Consider the following 15928-nt stretch of genomic DNA (forward strand, 5'->3'; position numbering starts at 1 on the left):
ATAAGAAATCAATTATAAATCTCTTAAAAAACCTCCTTTTGTCAAAAGCTTCTTCAATATTCTTCAGCAAGGGATTTTACTTTCTTTAGATTTTATAAATTTAGGAACATTTGCTAAAATTTAACACAAATAAGTATCTAAAATGCATAATAAGCAATCTAACTCTAAAATTAATATCTAGGTCGCAAAATCTATTAAATTAAAAATGTATAGAATTTTTATAGATAACAAATACGTAAATTAGAATACTACATATACAAAATACTTATGAAACAACTAATATATCTATGTCTAAAAGAATTAAATCACTGAAAGTGTAAAATTCATACATAAAGGGAATATATTAGTTTAGAGCTTTTGAAATGATTTTATCTATGACAATAACATAGAAATAGTAATAGGTTTTGAACCACTTTTTCAGATCGGATACTTTTTCTTGCAAACGCTTTTACGAAACATTTTTGCTGTGTGCTCTCCTTGACTTTAGGTAATGAGTTTTCATTAGTGCAATGATTTAAAAAAATAATTTATTTTGAAAATTCAAGTTTTGAATTGATTAATTAAGACACAATAACACGCCGAATAAATATTAATTCAGAAGTCAAACAACAAAAATCAGCGTTAATTTACAAAATTAATTTTGTAAATTAACATTTAATTTTGTAAATTAACGCTGATTTTTGTTGTTTGACTTCTGAATTAGTTTGAATTGATTCTTTAATTCTTTCTATTCTTTAGTGAAAACTACGCATTTCTATATCGTTCTTTTTTTTCGGAAGAGTCTATCCATTTAATCCTGATTGAAATATCTAGGCCTCATTTTCTGTTCAATAAAGGTCACGAACAAGATCATTTAAGCCAAGATTACTATTTCGACTATCTATTGATAAATTCGAAAATAACACAAATTTCAGAATTTTTTATGGATATTATTTTTTTTCTCTATTCTAAGCCAAGCCTTACTTGATGGAAAATACATATTATCAAATTATTCCTTGTAATCAAATAATTTGTTCAGAAATTGTAAATCATTAACTTCCATAAAAATTCAACCAAATTGTTAAAATATTTTGAAAGATCAGGTTTCTTGTTATAATGTTTTGTTTTAAATGGAAATACATCGCAGAACTTACCGTCTGCATTTGAAAAACTTGTTCAACAAAATATATTAACAGCTCCATATCTGAAGTGAACATACAAGATATTATAAATTAAGAACAAGCTCTTCTATATATTTTATAATTCATGTTTTTAAAGATGGTAAAAGTATTCGAAATGTCCAAAAAATCCTTGATTTAAAGCGTTCATCTAGCTTTGATGTAATAAAACGATGAAAAGAACGTAGAACGTGGAACTGTTGAAAAGGCACCGAAGTCTGAATAACATTCTAAACTAACACTAAAGAATTGTAGATTTATTCTATAAAAAACCAAACAAGACCACAAAATTAGCACTGCAAAGTGTTCAGCATCTGATTTAAAAGAATGGTTTGCAATAAAAATTAACCTTGAAGCTTTTAGAAGAGTCACTGATATCACATAGATACGATTGGCGATCAGCAAGAAGGAAATTCTTCTTTAACCTTTTCGTCGTCCGTCACGCGACTAGCGCGTTCAAGTGAAACTTCCGCAGGGCGGCCGTAACGCGCTTCGAGGGTTCTTCTACATTAAAAAAATTTTAAACGTTTAAAACACTTTCTAAATGTTTACTTGTTTGAGTTTTAATTTTTGTTTGTTCTAATACCTCCTACAGGATAGCACTAATCAGTCATTCTATTTCTAATTGAATTTTCCCCGGGTTTTATGGCGCCATTTTACGTAAGATACAAGACAGTGAGAGATGGCTTCAACGTCTACTCAGAAGAAAAAGAGAAAAAATGAGGTTGCGAATTGGAAAGTCAAGAAGGATATACGTTTGATGAGTACAGTCCATAATAACTCGATGATTGATGTTGAAACACGGAAAAGAACTGTAAAAGAACCAATAATTGTAAAAGATTACAACAACAAAATTGGAGAAGTGGACCGCCTGGATCACATGTTATCAAATTATCCTGCTGTTAGAAATAAGCAGATATATTATTATTTTTCCATTATGCTTTATTTCCTTAAAAAAATCATGTATGGAAAGTTATGATGTACAGAGAAAACAACATTATATGCTACGAAAAACAAACGGCCGTTGGGGGGGGGACATTTTCGCGTACAGGAGAGGACGGCGAAAGGGTTAACAAGGAAACAAGATAAGTACTCCTGGTGTTCTAAAAATCTATAGTAATCGAAGTTTTATCACATTCGGACAGAATTATATTTGCAGAAAAGACAAAATTTAATATATTTGGGTCCGATAAACGAATAATGATGTGCCAAAATCCGAATTAAGAACTGAATTTGAAAAGCCTGTTGCCTAATGTTACGCCCGGGATAGACACATAATGGTTTGTGGATGTTTCTTGCTTTTGGAATAAGAAATTTAATGTTTGTCAAAAATAATATGAATTAGTATAAATATACAAATATTCTTAATGAAAACCTGAAACTATCTGTAAGAAAAACTTGGAATGCAAAATATGTTCAATTTCTATCAGGATTTTGATTATTATACAACTCACCTGAAGTTATCAAAACTTCTTCATACATGGGGATCATATGTTCATACTTCTCACTGCATGGAGTGGGAAAAAATAAGTAAACATGACATTTCTTCGAAAGCTCTACTAAAAACGATTCTTATTTAGGAATTCCATTCCTATATAAGAATCGCTTTTCTTATGTAGGAATAGCACCTACTTAGACGCAAACACCAGTTGAATCCATGCCAAAGTGTGTTAAAAGTGTAATTATATCTAAAATATATCTAAAGAAATATTAAATGTCCTGTTATTTTCATGTTTTTATTAAACATAAACTGTTTACTTAAAATATGCAAATGCTTATGTAAGCTCATTTTCAGAATTTTTATTTATTTATCTATTTATTTTTTTTTTTATTTTTTTTATTTATTTTTTTTTTTTTTATCAAAAACGAGCCTCTGAGTGCAAACTTCTTTTCAAGCAAGCAAATTTTAAAACTGATGGTCAGTACTGAAAAGAAACACATTAAAGGGAAACTTAAAAATAGCAAACCTACAACCTTGTGTTTGGCATACATTTAGTCAAGATCTCAATCGATTTTTAGGGCAATCATGTACAGCTCCCTCTTCATCAAGAGCCAAGAAATCTGCAAGACTGAAACGTAGCAAGTGTCACGGTTATATTTATGCCCTACGGCAGTAAAGCGAACAAGAAGGTAGTGCCATCTGTTGGCAAAAATAGTAACGAAATTGAAAAATTAAGTTAATAGAATTTTAAAAGACTTAGGAAGAACTGGATTTAACTTAAATTCATTAATTAAACAAGATAAATATTTGTGAATATGAAAAGCTTCAAGAAAATCCAATTCTCCAGTCGAAGAAGGTTAAACTTACGTATTTGTCCTCGAAACTGATCTTGACTAATTTACGCCTAAGACAAAGTTTTTGTTTTGTTAATTGTATGATGATCAATAATTATATGTGAAAGACAAATAGTCGTTTTGCTAATGCTTAATTATGCAGATAAATCTGAAGAACAGAAGTCACCAGAAATAAATGTAAGGTACTCTATTACGTTGCAAAACATATGTTGCATAACAAAATATATGTTATTCTCGAACATTTACTTTATTTTTCTTGTTTTATATTTTTATTATAACATTATGAATACCGTAAAAGTTTGTTAAGTTCAAAATAACTGCAAGCTGAATAAGCTAAACTGCAATGATTTTCCTGTTTTCTAAACGCTTCTTTCCTCTCATCTGCTATTATATTCCGAAAAAAGGACCACTAATAACTTTCTAAAATTTGATAAAATTACCATAGTAGGCGGAAAATGTTTATTGTCTGTTACAAAGGCAAAAATCTTTCTTTGCGGAAGGAAACAATTAAAGGATTAAGCTCATTTTCGGAAATACTAATAGCACCATCCGAAATAACCGCACGGAACTGTTCTGTGAAAAAAAAAAGGCAAGGCCACCTCGCGCCATTTTTGTCTTCCATTTCTGTCTCCATTTTTGTTTGCAATTCCAGTCCTTTGTTTTCAAACACTGTGAGTTTTAGAATACGTGCAGCATGTTATTAAGATGCTATCTATTAAGCATTGGCGTGGTATTGGATTATTGATGATTACTAAAGGGAAAAAAAAAGTCAAGAAATAACCTTCTAAATTGAGGGAAAAAACAGAGTTTTTTTATTCTTTTTTTATTTTTCCGGCCTGTGTCAGGTATCGTTTGGATGAAGGGGTGATTCTTACGCTCTGATGAATATACTCGGAAAAAGGAAACAGATTCAGCAGACTAAAACTCTCACCGTATAAATACATGAGCGCCCTTTGAGTGGAATCATTCACTTCTCAAATTTCATCTTTCTTTACGATAACGAGCTCGCAGTAAGTATTTAAACCTCTCGTCTTTTCTAACTGTAGACAGATTCCTTTTTCTCTGCTTTTTCTTTCAAATTCTAATAGGCAAGTTTTGTCTTAATATTTTAAAATCTTTTTTTTTCTTTATTTATTCCTAATCTCTATCATTTACAAATGAGAAAAGTTAATTTTTTATTTTAATGGCTGTTAAAAGAAAGTTAAGATTTTTTTACTACATTCTTAGCAGATTTTTTATAGAGTTATAATATATCTCCTGTTAATGTCCTGCGGACAATAATAGACTTGGAGCAAGTTATACCTTAGTCTGAAACCAATAACAAAGCCTAAAGAACGTTAAAATATTTTTTATTAAGGAACAAAGCCTTAAATATAAAGAAAGGCGTTGCTTATGCAAAAGACGAACTTCCACCACGTGTGGGTATTTAGTTTAACATAAAATAACGTTAAATTCAAACACAGATGACGAAGTCGGTGTCTGTATATAAAATAAACAATTTAAGCTGGCTCAAGATAGCTCACACCGGGTATTTAAACCACATTTAGCAAGATGCTGAAGTCGGAATAAAACTTGGCAAAGCTGGCTGCTCTTCTAAGTAACAGTAAGTCGGTACTACCAAAAACTATAAATATAAACATTCAAACCCTGAGTTTAAACACATAAGTAATTAATTTACATTCTGGTGAGGACCAAGAAAACAAGAAATTATAGTAAAGGTTTAAATCATAATTAATTGGTTAATTAACATAAAATACTTTATATCTTCATTTCTAAATTATGTGATCTCTAGCCACTAAGATTTAAATTTATTTATTTAAAATAACAAATCATATTTATGTTATAGTATAATGCTAAACTTGAATATAAATACAGATGTTTATGTTATAATTTTTTAGGTTTATATTCCTTAGGGAAGAAAATATTAAGTAATGTTTTTGAAAGAATAGCAAAAGATTTTTGTAATATTAAGATATTACTATTAGGTTATAATCACAAAATCATAAAAATAAATTCGTAATTATTTTTCAATATTCTCTTAGTAGGTTCTTAAACTGTTCTTTAAATTTCAGTTTTCAACTTAGATCTTTAACCACTCAGATTTAAATTTATTTATTAAAAATAACAAATCCGATTTGTGAAATCTATAAAAAAAAAAAAACTATTAAAAATAACAAATTAGATCACCATGATTCTAATAACCATGATTCGCATTGAATATAAATGCGAAAGTTCATGCTAGAATTTCTACTTTTGTATTATTTAAAGGGCAAACATATTACGGAATGTTTTAGAAAAAATAACGTAAAATAAAAATATCACGTGAACGATAAGAATAAATTCTTTGGTCTAAAACTAAACCATGATAATCAAATGGTTTTCAAGCTTCGAAAGAAAAGACGATAATATTTTCCTTGCATTAGATTAATCAAGAAAGCGAATTTATTTGAAATAACGAAATAAATACTAGAATACACCTGTAAAATTATTAATTTCGTTTAGGAACATGTCTAACAAAACTTTTCAATAATACAGAATTAAAATATGTAACAAGAATCTATATATTTCGTTAAACTTTGGAATATTAAAATATAAGCATTAGATTTAGCGGATTAAAACAGACTTGTTTTTAAATTAAAAATAAGAACTTTTTAATTAAAATTTCATTTCATGATAAAATTCCTTGAATTAAAAAGCTCTTAAATGCATTTAAGAGGAAACGAAATAGTAGTAGTGATTAAATTAATATTTGCTAAGTAACTGTAAACTAATATTTTAACGCATTGCCTGGCGGGATATAAAAATTTTATTCGTGTGGTTTTTAGTGTATGGTTCTTTATCTGGATAAGAGTAATTGACAATTAATTTATACAAATGGGATTTCTTAAATCTTATGAAAGGACGTGAATAGAATACGGCATGTATATTACAGTACGCTATGAGATAAATGCAGTTTCGCACTCCATAGAATATTTTTGGCTATGATGTAAAACATAAATCGTAACGTCCGTGTTTCACAAATGATATCTGTATTTTTTATTATTTATAGTTTTTTGTAAAAATATCCCAATTATGCATTTGTGATGTAAAATGAATCTTTTTATAAGACAAAAATTTAATTTAAAATGCTTGGCAGGTAATTGTAAATCATCAGAAAATTACATTAGTCATTTTTTACATAAAGAACGGTATTCTGTTTACTTTAGTTACTAAAATTCAAAAAGTAAAAAAGGTGCAAAAAATAAGCATATTTTTCTGGCAGATATCAACATTAGAAATAAAATTACTACCTTCAGATTTGGTAGTTTACGAATTTATGATTTGCATGCATTCAGATATAATCCTGACAAATAAACATATAAATATAGATAAATTAACTAAAATTAATTAAAGATCTTATAAAATAATCCCGAAATTTGTGTTTTCGAAATAAAACACTAGTTTATAACAAGTAAACATTAATCGTAAATAAAATTTAAAGATGAGATTGAAAAATAAACTGAGGCGTATATAAAAGGAAATAGATGTATGCTTCTCTTGGCAATTTAAGGTACTTGATTTCTTGATTTTTACATGCTAAAATTTTTTAATTAGAGATACATTTTCACCATGTAAAACCATTATTTTTCAAAATTTCCTTTAGGTTCTTATTTATACATTACGTAAGTTTCTCATATGCTTAAAACTTGTCTAATTTTTTTTTAAATACAAGTCTTCTTAAAATAGTTATTTATATCTCTTTTTATATACGCATGTACATACAGACGGTGTTTACAATTTTAAAACGATTTAGATAAACTATTAAAACAAAAATGATTTGGAATAATAATTTCCGACGAAAGTTTTATATATGAAATGAAAAATATCGTTTGCTGCTTTAAAATTTATTCTTCTTTCAAAATGTAGCACGTAAAGAAGCAGCTGATTAAAGGATATGTTTTTGCGCTTTTCTAAGAGAAATATTTCTGTTTCATAATACAAATACGTACTGAAATACACTGTTTAAAATTGTCCAAGTAAAAAATAAGCAGCAATATTAATAGGAAAGGAAAAAACCGTTACTCATTACTTTCGCATAGAACGAAGACTCCAAACGAATACAAGAAAAGGGTACGTACGGTTTCTAATGTTTCTAAATTTAAGCAATTGGTTACAAGAGAAAATCCGCTGACGCAGAAACTTCTGTAGCAACAATCAATAAAATAATTAACCAAGATTTACACTTAAAAAAGCTAAAAATCATAATGTTCACCAGTCTTTTTCGAAGCCCATGGTTCAACGCAGAACTATTTGTAGGCCCCTCTATGAAAGCTATTTAGCAGGAGATAAATAATAAATACATTGTAGTGCTTGATGAAGCCTGAGTTTACTTAAATAAATGCAAAATGGTCGATTTACTATAGAAAACTAAACGAAAAATTGTACAAATTCTGGTTCCGTCAATGCAAAGAATATTTGAGTAAGATGCTTTATGACTTTCACATGTATCTCTTAGAATGGTGAATTAAAATTAGGAAAAGTGGAATAATGTCAAAATTAATGAAAAGTTCTGACAAAAGAATTTTTTACGTCCCGTATTTACAGAAAAAAAAAACCCATTTTTTTATCCCAGTGGCTTTCAAAGAGTGAAACTTCATCAAGACAAAGCAACAAGTAATACTTCGAAACTTACTGCTTCGTTCCCTGAAAAAAGTTAAGAAAGATACAAGTATTGTACATATACATTTACAACCTATTCCTGCGAAGTTTCCTGACATTTTGTCTGTGGACTATTGTGCAGATTAAATCTTGAAAAGAGCTCTTCCTAAGCGCAAACCCACCACGTTTGTGAGACTGTGCAAAGTAGTGGAAAAGGAATGGAAATCAATACCCCTGCAAACTTTATGAAAAGTCCTTCTACTTAAGAAATCACGATACAGACTTTTAGCCCAGAAAAACATCTATCAGACAGAACATTTCAAAAAATACGCTTTACGTTTTAAACATTAATTAAACGACCTCGAAATGGTTCTAAAAGTGTGTAAACGCCCTCTTTATATACTTCCAGATATCAGTTTCAGAAAAAGTTATTTTGTAATCTTAACATCTCTTCTTAATTAATATAAAACACGCGTATGTCATATTAACAAAATGAATTAAATTTATAATCTTTTTCTAACAACAAGAACTTAATACTATAAAAAAGTCGAAAAAAGGATAACGTAGAGAAGAAAGAATTCAAAAACAAAAATTAAGCGTCACATGTTTATAGCATCTCTTCAGTGGGTTTGTAATGCGCAAATATAAATAAAACAGAAATAGAGGAAATTTTAAAATAAAATATATTTTCATAAAATACTAAATATGTTAGATATTCATAACTGCACTTGTTTAAAATAACGCTTACATACTTTTCACTTCCTTAGTGGCAAATTAGTAAAAAAAAATGCTTTCAACAAGTAATGTTTCTTGAAAAACATTCCTTCTTTTGCCGCATATTTTTTGACGATTCTGAAATCTACGAAAAATGCTTCTTGTTTTTGAGAAATTTACAGTTCCATACATTTGTATTGTTTGGATTTACTTCTTTTAAAATAGGTTTCAGGAAATTAATGTTGTGGTTAGAAATGGTCAAATTATCAACGAAAAATAAAAAATGAAATAATTGTTTACGTTTCATTAAAAAGGAACTTTTTCACTGAAAAGAAATTTCAGCTAAATTGCTCATGAATTTAAGATGAAAAACTAAAACATATTTTATTTACATCATTATTCATTGGTTCTTCTCACGTTCCGAAATGTCTGCGAATCGAAATGTTGTGTATTGAGGCTAATTATCTTAAACCATGGTTTCGAGATCTATGCTTGACACTGACCAAGCCTAAAATGTTTCATAAAAATATTTCCATACTCGTTGAGATTTACTTTATCGTAACCATTTTAATTTATTCCTTGATCAGCATTTACTAATAAATAATCACGATTTTCGATTTTCAATCGGAATGTGAAGATAATAATAATAAAATATTCCATACCAAATTTTTTTAATTACGTTTATAATAATTGTGAAGTTAATACATTTGTTAAAATTTCTTGGCTTAAAATTTCCAAATCTTAGTAACATGCATTAATAGAGTGCAGGTGAGAATTTAGATGTAGTATTTTTCTGGACGTACTTACTTATCAGATATAAATAAAATAATATCATAAATAAAAATTATATAATGTGGACGCCACATGGTTTTTTTGTACAGCCCTATATATTATTTCCATTGTTTGCTGCACATTCTTTAAATTTATTTCCTCCAATTATTCCAACTTAAGTAATCAGTTCCTTAAGAAAAGTTAAAAATGACATCAAAGATTGCAGATTTTTAAATTAGACATCCTGGTCAGTTTTTGTCATAAGGATTAATTACTGTATTTTTATTCTTTCATAAAGAGTATAAAACTTCTCCAAGTATAGAAACTGGCGGACAGCATTAAAAGTTCGATTTCATTATTTTTCCGAAATTAATTTCGTTTAGCTTGGCATTGCAATAACATGAATATTTGCGTCAATTAAAACACTTCTGTAACTGAAAGTATACAATTGCGACCAGCGATTGCGAACGTAAAGTCCGGATAAGGACTTTTAAAACGAGTAAAGGGGTGATTATATATAGAAGAATAGATAAACTTTTGGACTACCCATTGCAGTAAAAAAGGGAGGTGCACAACTAGATGTTATAGCACTCTATATATATAATTTGAAACTTCTGCGGCTAATATTTATTTGAGTTATGAGAGATACTTACGTGCATACGTATGAACAGACGTCACAAAAAATATAGTTTGCATCCATTTTGGAATAAAGGTTCCTTTATTCTGTCCGCATATGGTGATGTTAAATATTCAAAATAGATTCGGAAACTGTCAAAATGATATTTCCGTTGAAATTTGATGACCAAATTTTTGCTAATACGATACTTCACTTCGTGATGGAAGTAATAATTAAGTAGAGAGGTTTAAAAAGAAATTAACGTACATTTGTTCAGGTTTTTAAATCATTGTTGCAAAATCTCGAGGTGTGTACATAGTATACCCATTTATTCTAGAAAAATGCGTATCAGGTTTACTTTTCATGACTTTAGAAAACTTATTTTAACCTTACCTTTATCTTTAAACGAATAGAGAATATTTGTTAAATTATTTTAACCTTAGTTGCATTTCACATTACACAATTTCATATTACTAAATTTCTATTGCGCTTTTTTCCATTTTATATGGATTTTAGACTTCATGTTTCATCAAAAAATGTTTTAAGTATTGCCTTCCATTTTACTTGACGTACATTATTTTTCTTTCTACTTTTAGAAAATAGCTTAAAATTTTAGCTCGATTAACTAACTTATATCTAAGGACTCAGTAGTTACAAGCGATGATAATAATAATTGTTAATGATAATAATAATTGTTAATGATAATAATAATTGTTAATAATGATAATTCTTATCATACTAATAAATACTACATTTTATGTGCACTTATAATTTACCTAACATTTGTACGAAATGTGAAATTTTATCAATCCTCATATCACATTTACGAGAACATCAGGGACTCTCAATCAGAGAATTCCCCTGGAAAGGCAATTTCATAGCTATCATGGGGAATGCTGCCAGCCTTTTATTTGCCTGTTAAATTATTTTATGAACTTAAAGACTAATTTCTTGAAGTTTTGTTATTAGCAATGTTTTCTATATTTTTTTCCTGTTTAATTTATAAAACACATTAAAAATAAGATAAATTTAAACGAATGTATCAATATTTCAGGAATTTGGGAAAGGAGAAGAGGAATGATCGTTTAGTAGTGGTAAAAGTAGTGCAGAGCACAAAAAAAGGTATAGAATCGGCTGATCTATATCTATCTCTTCTCACACAGTAATCATTTCAGAGAACAGATGCTAGATAGAAACGCGCGTTTTGTTCTGTTTGAATACGGCAAAATTATACGGGTATTATTAAGTAAATATATTCGAATATGGCAAAGCCACAATGGCTACTGCTTGACAGGAGGGTTGCCTTTGTGGAGGACTTCCAAAATAAAATGATTCAGTTTACATATAAAATTGGGAAAACTTCGAACATCAAACCTGCAGCCAGTGTATTCATCTGGTTTCGAACCCAAATCAGGTCAAATTAGTCGTATTCAACGGTCTTAAACCCTCGGCCACCGGGGAGAAGCTATCTACCAAAGGGTATCTTTGTGGAAGATTTCCTGAGACAATTTTACTGGCATTTGCACTATACACGAGTAAAATGACAATAGCATTCATGCAACCAATCCTTTCTTCAGCGCTCGAAACCGAATCCGAATGTCAGTATTGAATGTTTTAGCAACTCGATCACTAGCGAGTAACATCCGCAATAGGAAAAACCCTCAGCTACTACCATATTCAACCCCCTCCCAACAATTTCAAAACAAATGTTAGTTTTAATGTTTATACGCTTTAGCGCAATTTTGTAATTTATATTAAAAAAATTCATATTATGTACAGTAATGGTCAACATTTTTTACAGTTTTCACCTACGAAAAGTATTGAAATATTCATGCAACACATATAAAAATATCAATATGCAAAATTCAAAACATATATGCTTTCTGTTCAAATCATAATCTAATTTCTGAAACACAGCAGTTCTTGAATTTATCGTATTCAATGGTGTGTGGCACAAAATACTGAGAAAAATGTTAAATCCAATAACGTCTTTATATTTTTCGTATAATCTTAATGACGAAATAAAAAATACAAAAAAATTACGTTCAAGCAAAATTTTGCGTATAAAGTTCGCTCCGCATTAAAAAAATTTCGAATTTTTTAATTTCAAAAGCCTTAGCAGGTTTAATTTAAGACCGCTCATTATATACTTTTCAAACTGACTAGTTGTTTAAAATTTTGAATTAGAGTTTTATCTGTCTTATTCTCATTTCTTTTCAGATCGAATTCTCAGAAATGGTTGCTTCAAGGAAATTAACTGCTTTTCTATTGGTCCTCGTTTTGGGTCTTCTTGTTCCTGGACCTCAGATGAACGGCGTTGAAGCTGGTCATCACGGTCATGGTGGAGGAAGCGGAATTGAAGCCCTGTTGGCAGCAGGTATCCTTGCCAAACTTCTCGGACATCATCACCACCATGGTCATCATCATCACCATCATGGACATCACCACGGATGGGCATGATGACAAAAACGAATTGATTTCAATGCATGATCATGCACATTTATCTATTTATGTGTAAATATGTGGTGTAAATAACTTCTCATCTGTCATTATCACACAAAATAAAATCACGATTCAGTTGCAAAATTCTGTTTTCAGTTATTGTTGTGATTTACATAAAACTCTCGGCAAAAATTTCTCTCTGTGTTGTGACTTTTAAAATCTTTCAATTATGCGATTCAGAAAATTTAAATTAAAATCTAGGTAAAACTCCCATTTTCGAAATTTTTAAATTAAGACCGTTTCAGAATTCTATAAATTTCAATTGTTTATATGCATTTAAGGGTAAATAAACCTCGGTATCTGAATACACTATGCTGTGGAAATAACAGAAAAATGATAAATAGTGAAATATACTTTTCTCATGAATGTCCAGATTAAACAAAACTTTAAGGTAGAAGTACTAATTTTAGTTATCAGTACTTTGAAATATTTTTGTAAAACTATCATGTAAGAATCAAAGAAATTTCTCCTGTGTTTTCCTTTGGTATAATTGACTTGAAATCGCTTCGGAACTGATATCTTCAATGCGAAGCCTTAAATTATAATAATATTTTTTGATAATGAAGCTGAGAAATTTACTCTTAACCTTGAGCCTCTAATTTGATGATGGGAAAATTGTTGTAAAATAACCAAACACGAGAAGGTATTAGTAAAACATGTTGAAACTTTCTTAATATACCCATAAAGGCTTCATGCATCAGTATGAGTAATAGTTTTTTTTATGCCTACTAGTACTTTTCAGTAGTACATTTTCAGAGTTTTATTTAGGCCTTACTAATTTGTAATATTCTAGCTAACATAAAATTATTTGACTGCTAGAAACTAGTGGAACTCTGTAGTGACTATTCGCTAAGTTCTTGTTACGTAAATAACAACTCCAAAGAAGGATTAAAACACCCTTTTATTTTACTTTAATTCATACACCTTAAGCCCCTCATGTTCTTCGAATATGTGACTGTTGCAAGAATTGTGATATTTTATTTATTTTAAAAGCAATTACTTCGAACTTTTTACAGCTGACTACATAATATAGCTGCTTTGGGAAAAAATAAACAGAAAGTTTGTGTTTCCACAAATATTTTTGTAATTTAATCCTCTTTGTGACAAAATATTTCGCCATGTTTCCACCTTGCGCGCATGATATTTTAAAAATGGCTGATGGTACATACTTGAAATTAGACGGAAATCTTTATATGAAATATGGGCACTATTTTCTAATTGAACCAACAATCTGATGAATATTTTAATACTGAAAAATTTTATCGACGAAAACATAAAAAATTTTGTTAATAAAATAAATTTTATAAACTTAACTCAAAATAAAATAAAAATTTAACATGAAATTTTTAGAATTTTAAGTTCACAGTAGTTTCCAAATGTTATAAAAGCTATATATTAAATATGGAATTAAATTATGCAACAGAAGGTTTTAAACTGTGCGCGCAAGTTGGAAACATGACGAAAAATGTTGTCACAAAGCGAATTAAATTATAAAAATATTTGTGGCAACACAAACTTTCTGATTACTATTTCAGAAAAATTGGTAGTAATTGCTTTTAAAATAAATAAGTTATCTCAATTCTTGCAACAGTCACCTATTCGAATATCTTATGGATTTTAAGGTGTATGAGTCCCCTTAAGATATTCACAGACTTGGCGTACAGAATGCCAACGATTTTGGTTTGAACTTAAAATAGAAAATGTAAAGTTAAACTAATGCTAATAGAATAAATAGCCTCAGCTGCACATAGTTGTTAACAGTAGTTGGCTTTTATCAAAAAATCATCGGCGTAGACAAACAAATACGTGGTAAGCACGGTCGTAAACCATGGACCTTATAAGAAATAAACCAACCCAAATGGGTTTTCTCCCTCGTTTGACGCGTTCCCGGCTGTCACCTTGACCACATCCGGAGGAGTAGGGACGACTTGCAGAAATTTAACAGTGGTTGCCTATTGCAGCGTGTATAATTGTCAAGAAAAAGCTGGTTGTAGCGCCTCATTTCACAAATTAGAATTTCTACATATTTTTATTTTTGAAACTGAGATTTTTTTTTTTTTTAATTTAGCATATTTATCAAGCATAATTAGCGTTCAAAATAATTATAAAGCTATTGCATGCTTTTAAGGCTGGATATTTTTTTAGCTTTTCCTATGCTGTTAGGAAATTTGTAACTACTTCTTTTAGAAAATAATATTTTAAATCCGAACTAATAGAAAATTTCAAACAAGCAATTTTTATGCTTTTTGTTAGTGTAAATAAGTAAAAAATACGTACTAAAATATTTAAAAACGAATTTTTGAAAGTTTTGTTTAAAATTCTAAATTGTGCTGATTTTTTAAAATTATAGATGAGTATTATAGCACAATTTCTATTTCATAATACATCATAGTCATCATAGTAATAAACACTTTTGACTCCTTAATTTTTATATATTTAATTCTAATATTAAAATTGTACGAGTATGTAACCGTAATAATTTTGCTTGTATTTTATAGTCATTATTTTTTTAATTTATTTTTAGTTCTGCATAAGATTTTCTTTATTTACTGTTAATTTAATTTATTAGTTCGAAGCGGCCTTTTGCACTGTTTCACTATAAATGTCCGTGTCTGCTTGCAAATTGTTGTTACCAAATATTATCGCCGTGTATTATATTTAAAGAAATTAAATAATGAAGAATCCGCTTGAATACATGTATGTTTCTTGCACTGTGACAAAAACGACGGTATCTAGAGCCATCAAATTTTGAATAATGTAACCCACCACCCGAACATGGGCATCTGGACGGCCGAATTTTGAATTTGTTTTAATCTACTCGTATTTCATACTTTGTAAAACTTTAACGAATTTTTGATTAACAAACTCAACGAGTTCAAAGCGAGTAATGGTAACAATGTATGGAAAATAACATTTTTTTTCTCCAGTGCGGAAGTTCTAAAGATATGCTGTTTTCAAATGTATGTGGTTTACGGGCGAAGAACATGGTATACAATAAATATACAGGGGTTTGACAAAAATATGGAAACACCTTTAAGAAAACATGTTTCTTTGCTTAATATGGTGTAGGAAACCCGTTGACATCCAAAACAGCTTGCAGTCTTCTCGGAATGGATAAATAAAATTCCTGTATGTTTGCCAAGGGAATATTATACCATTCTTCCTGCAAAACGGTGGCAAGTTCAGATAACGATGTTGGCGGTGGATAACGAGAACGCACTTTCCGTTCCAATGT

At 29.3% G+C, this 15928-nt stretch overlaps 1 protein-coding gene across 1 annotated transcript; it reads left to right on the top strand.

The window, feature by feature from the left end:
• The first annotated feature begins 4319 nt into the window (after window positions 1-4319).
• LOC118205831 (uncharacterized) lies at window positions 4320-12777 on the top strand. Its single transcript, XM_085812671.1, has 2 exons — window positions 4320-4462; window positions 12412-12777. Exon 2 carries the CDS (start codon window positions 12427-12429, stop codon window positions 12649-12651), a length of 225 nt encoding a protein of 74 aa, XP_085668797.1. The 5' UTR covers window positions 4320-4462; window positions 12412-12426; the 3' UTR covers window positions 12652-12777.
• The last annotated feature ends 3151 nt before the right edge of the window (window positions 12778-15928 follow it).

Source organism: Stegodyphus dumicola, chromosome 3 (assembly GCF_044657685.1).
Source record: "Stegodyphus dumicola isolate Sdum_Otavi_A_Nest chromosome 3, ASM4465768v1".
NCBI lineage: Eukaryota > Metazoa > Arthropoda > Arachnida > Araneae > Eresidae > Stegodyphus > Stegodyphus dumicola.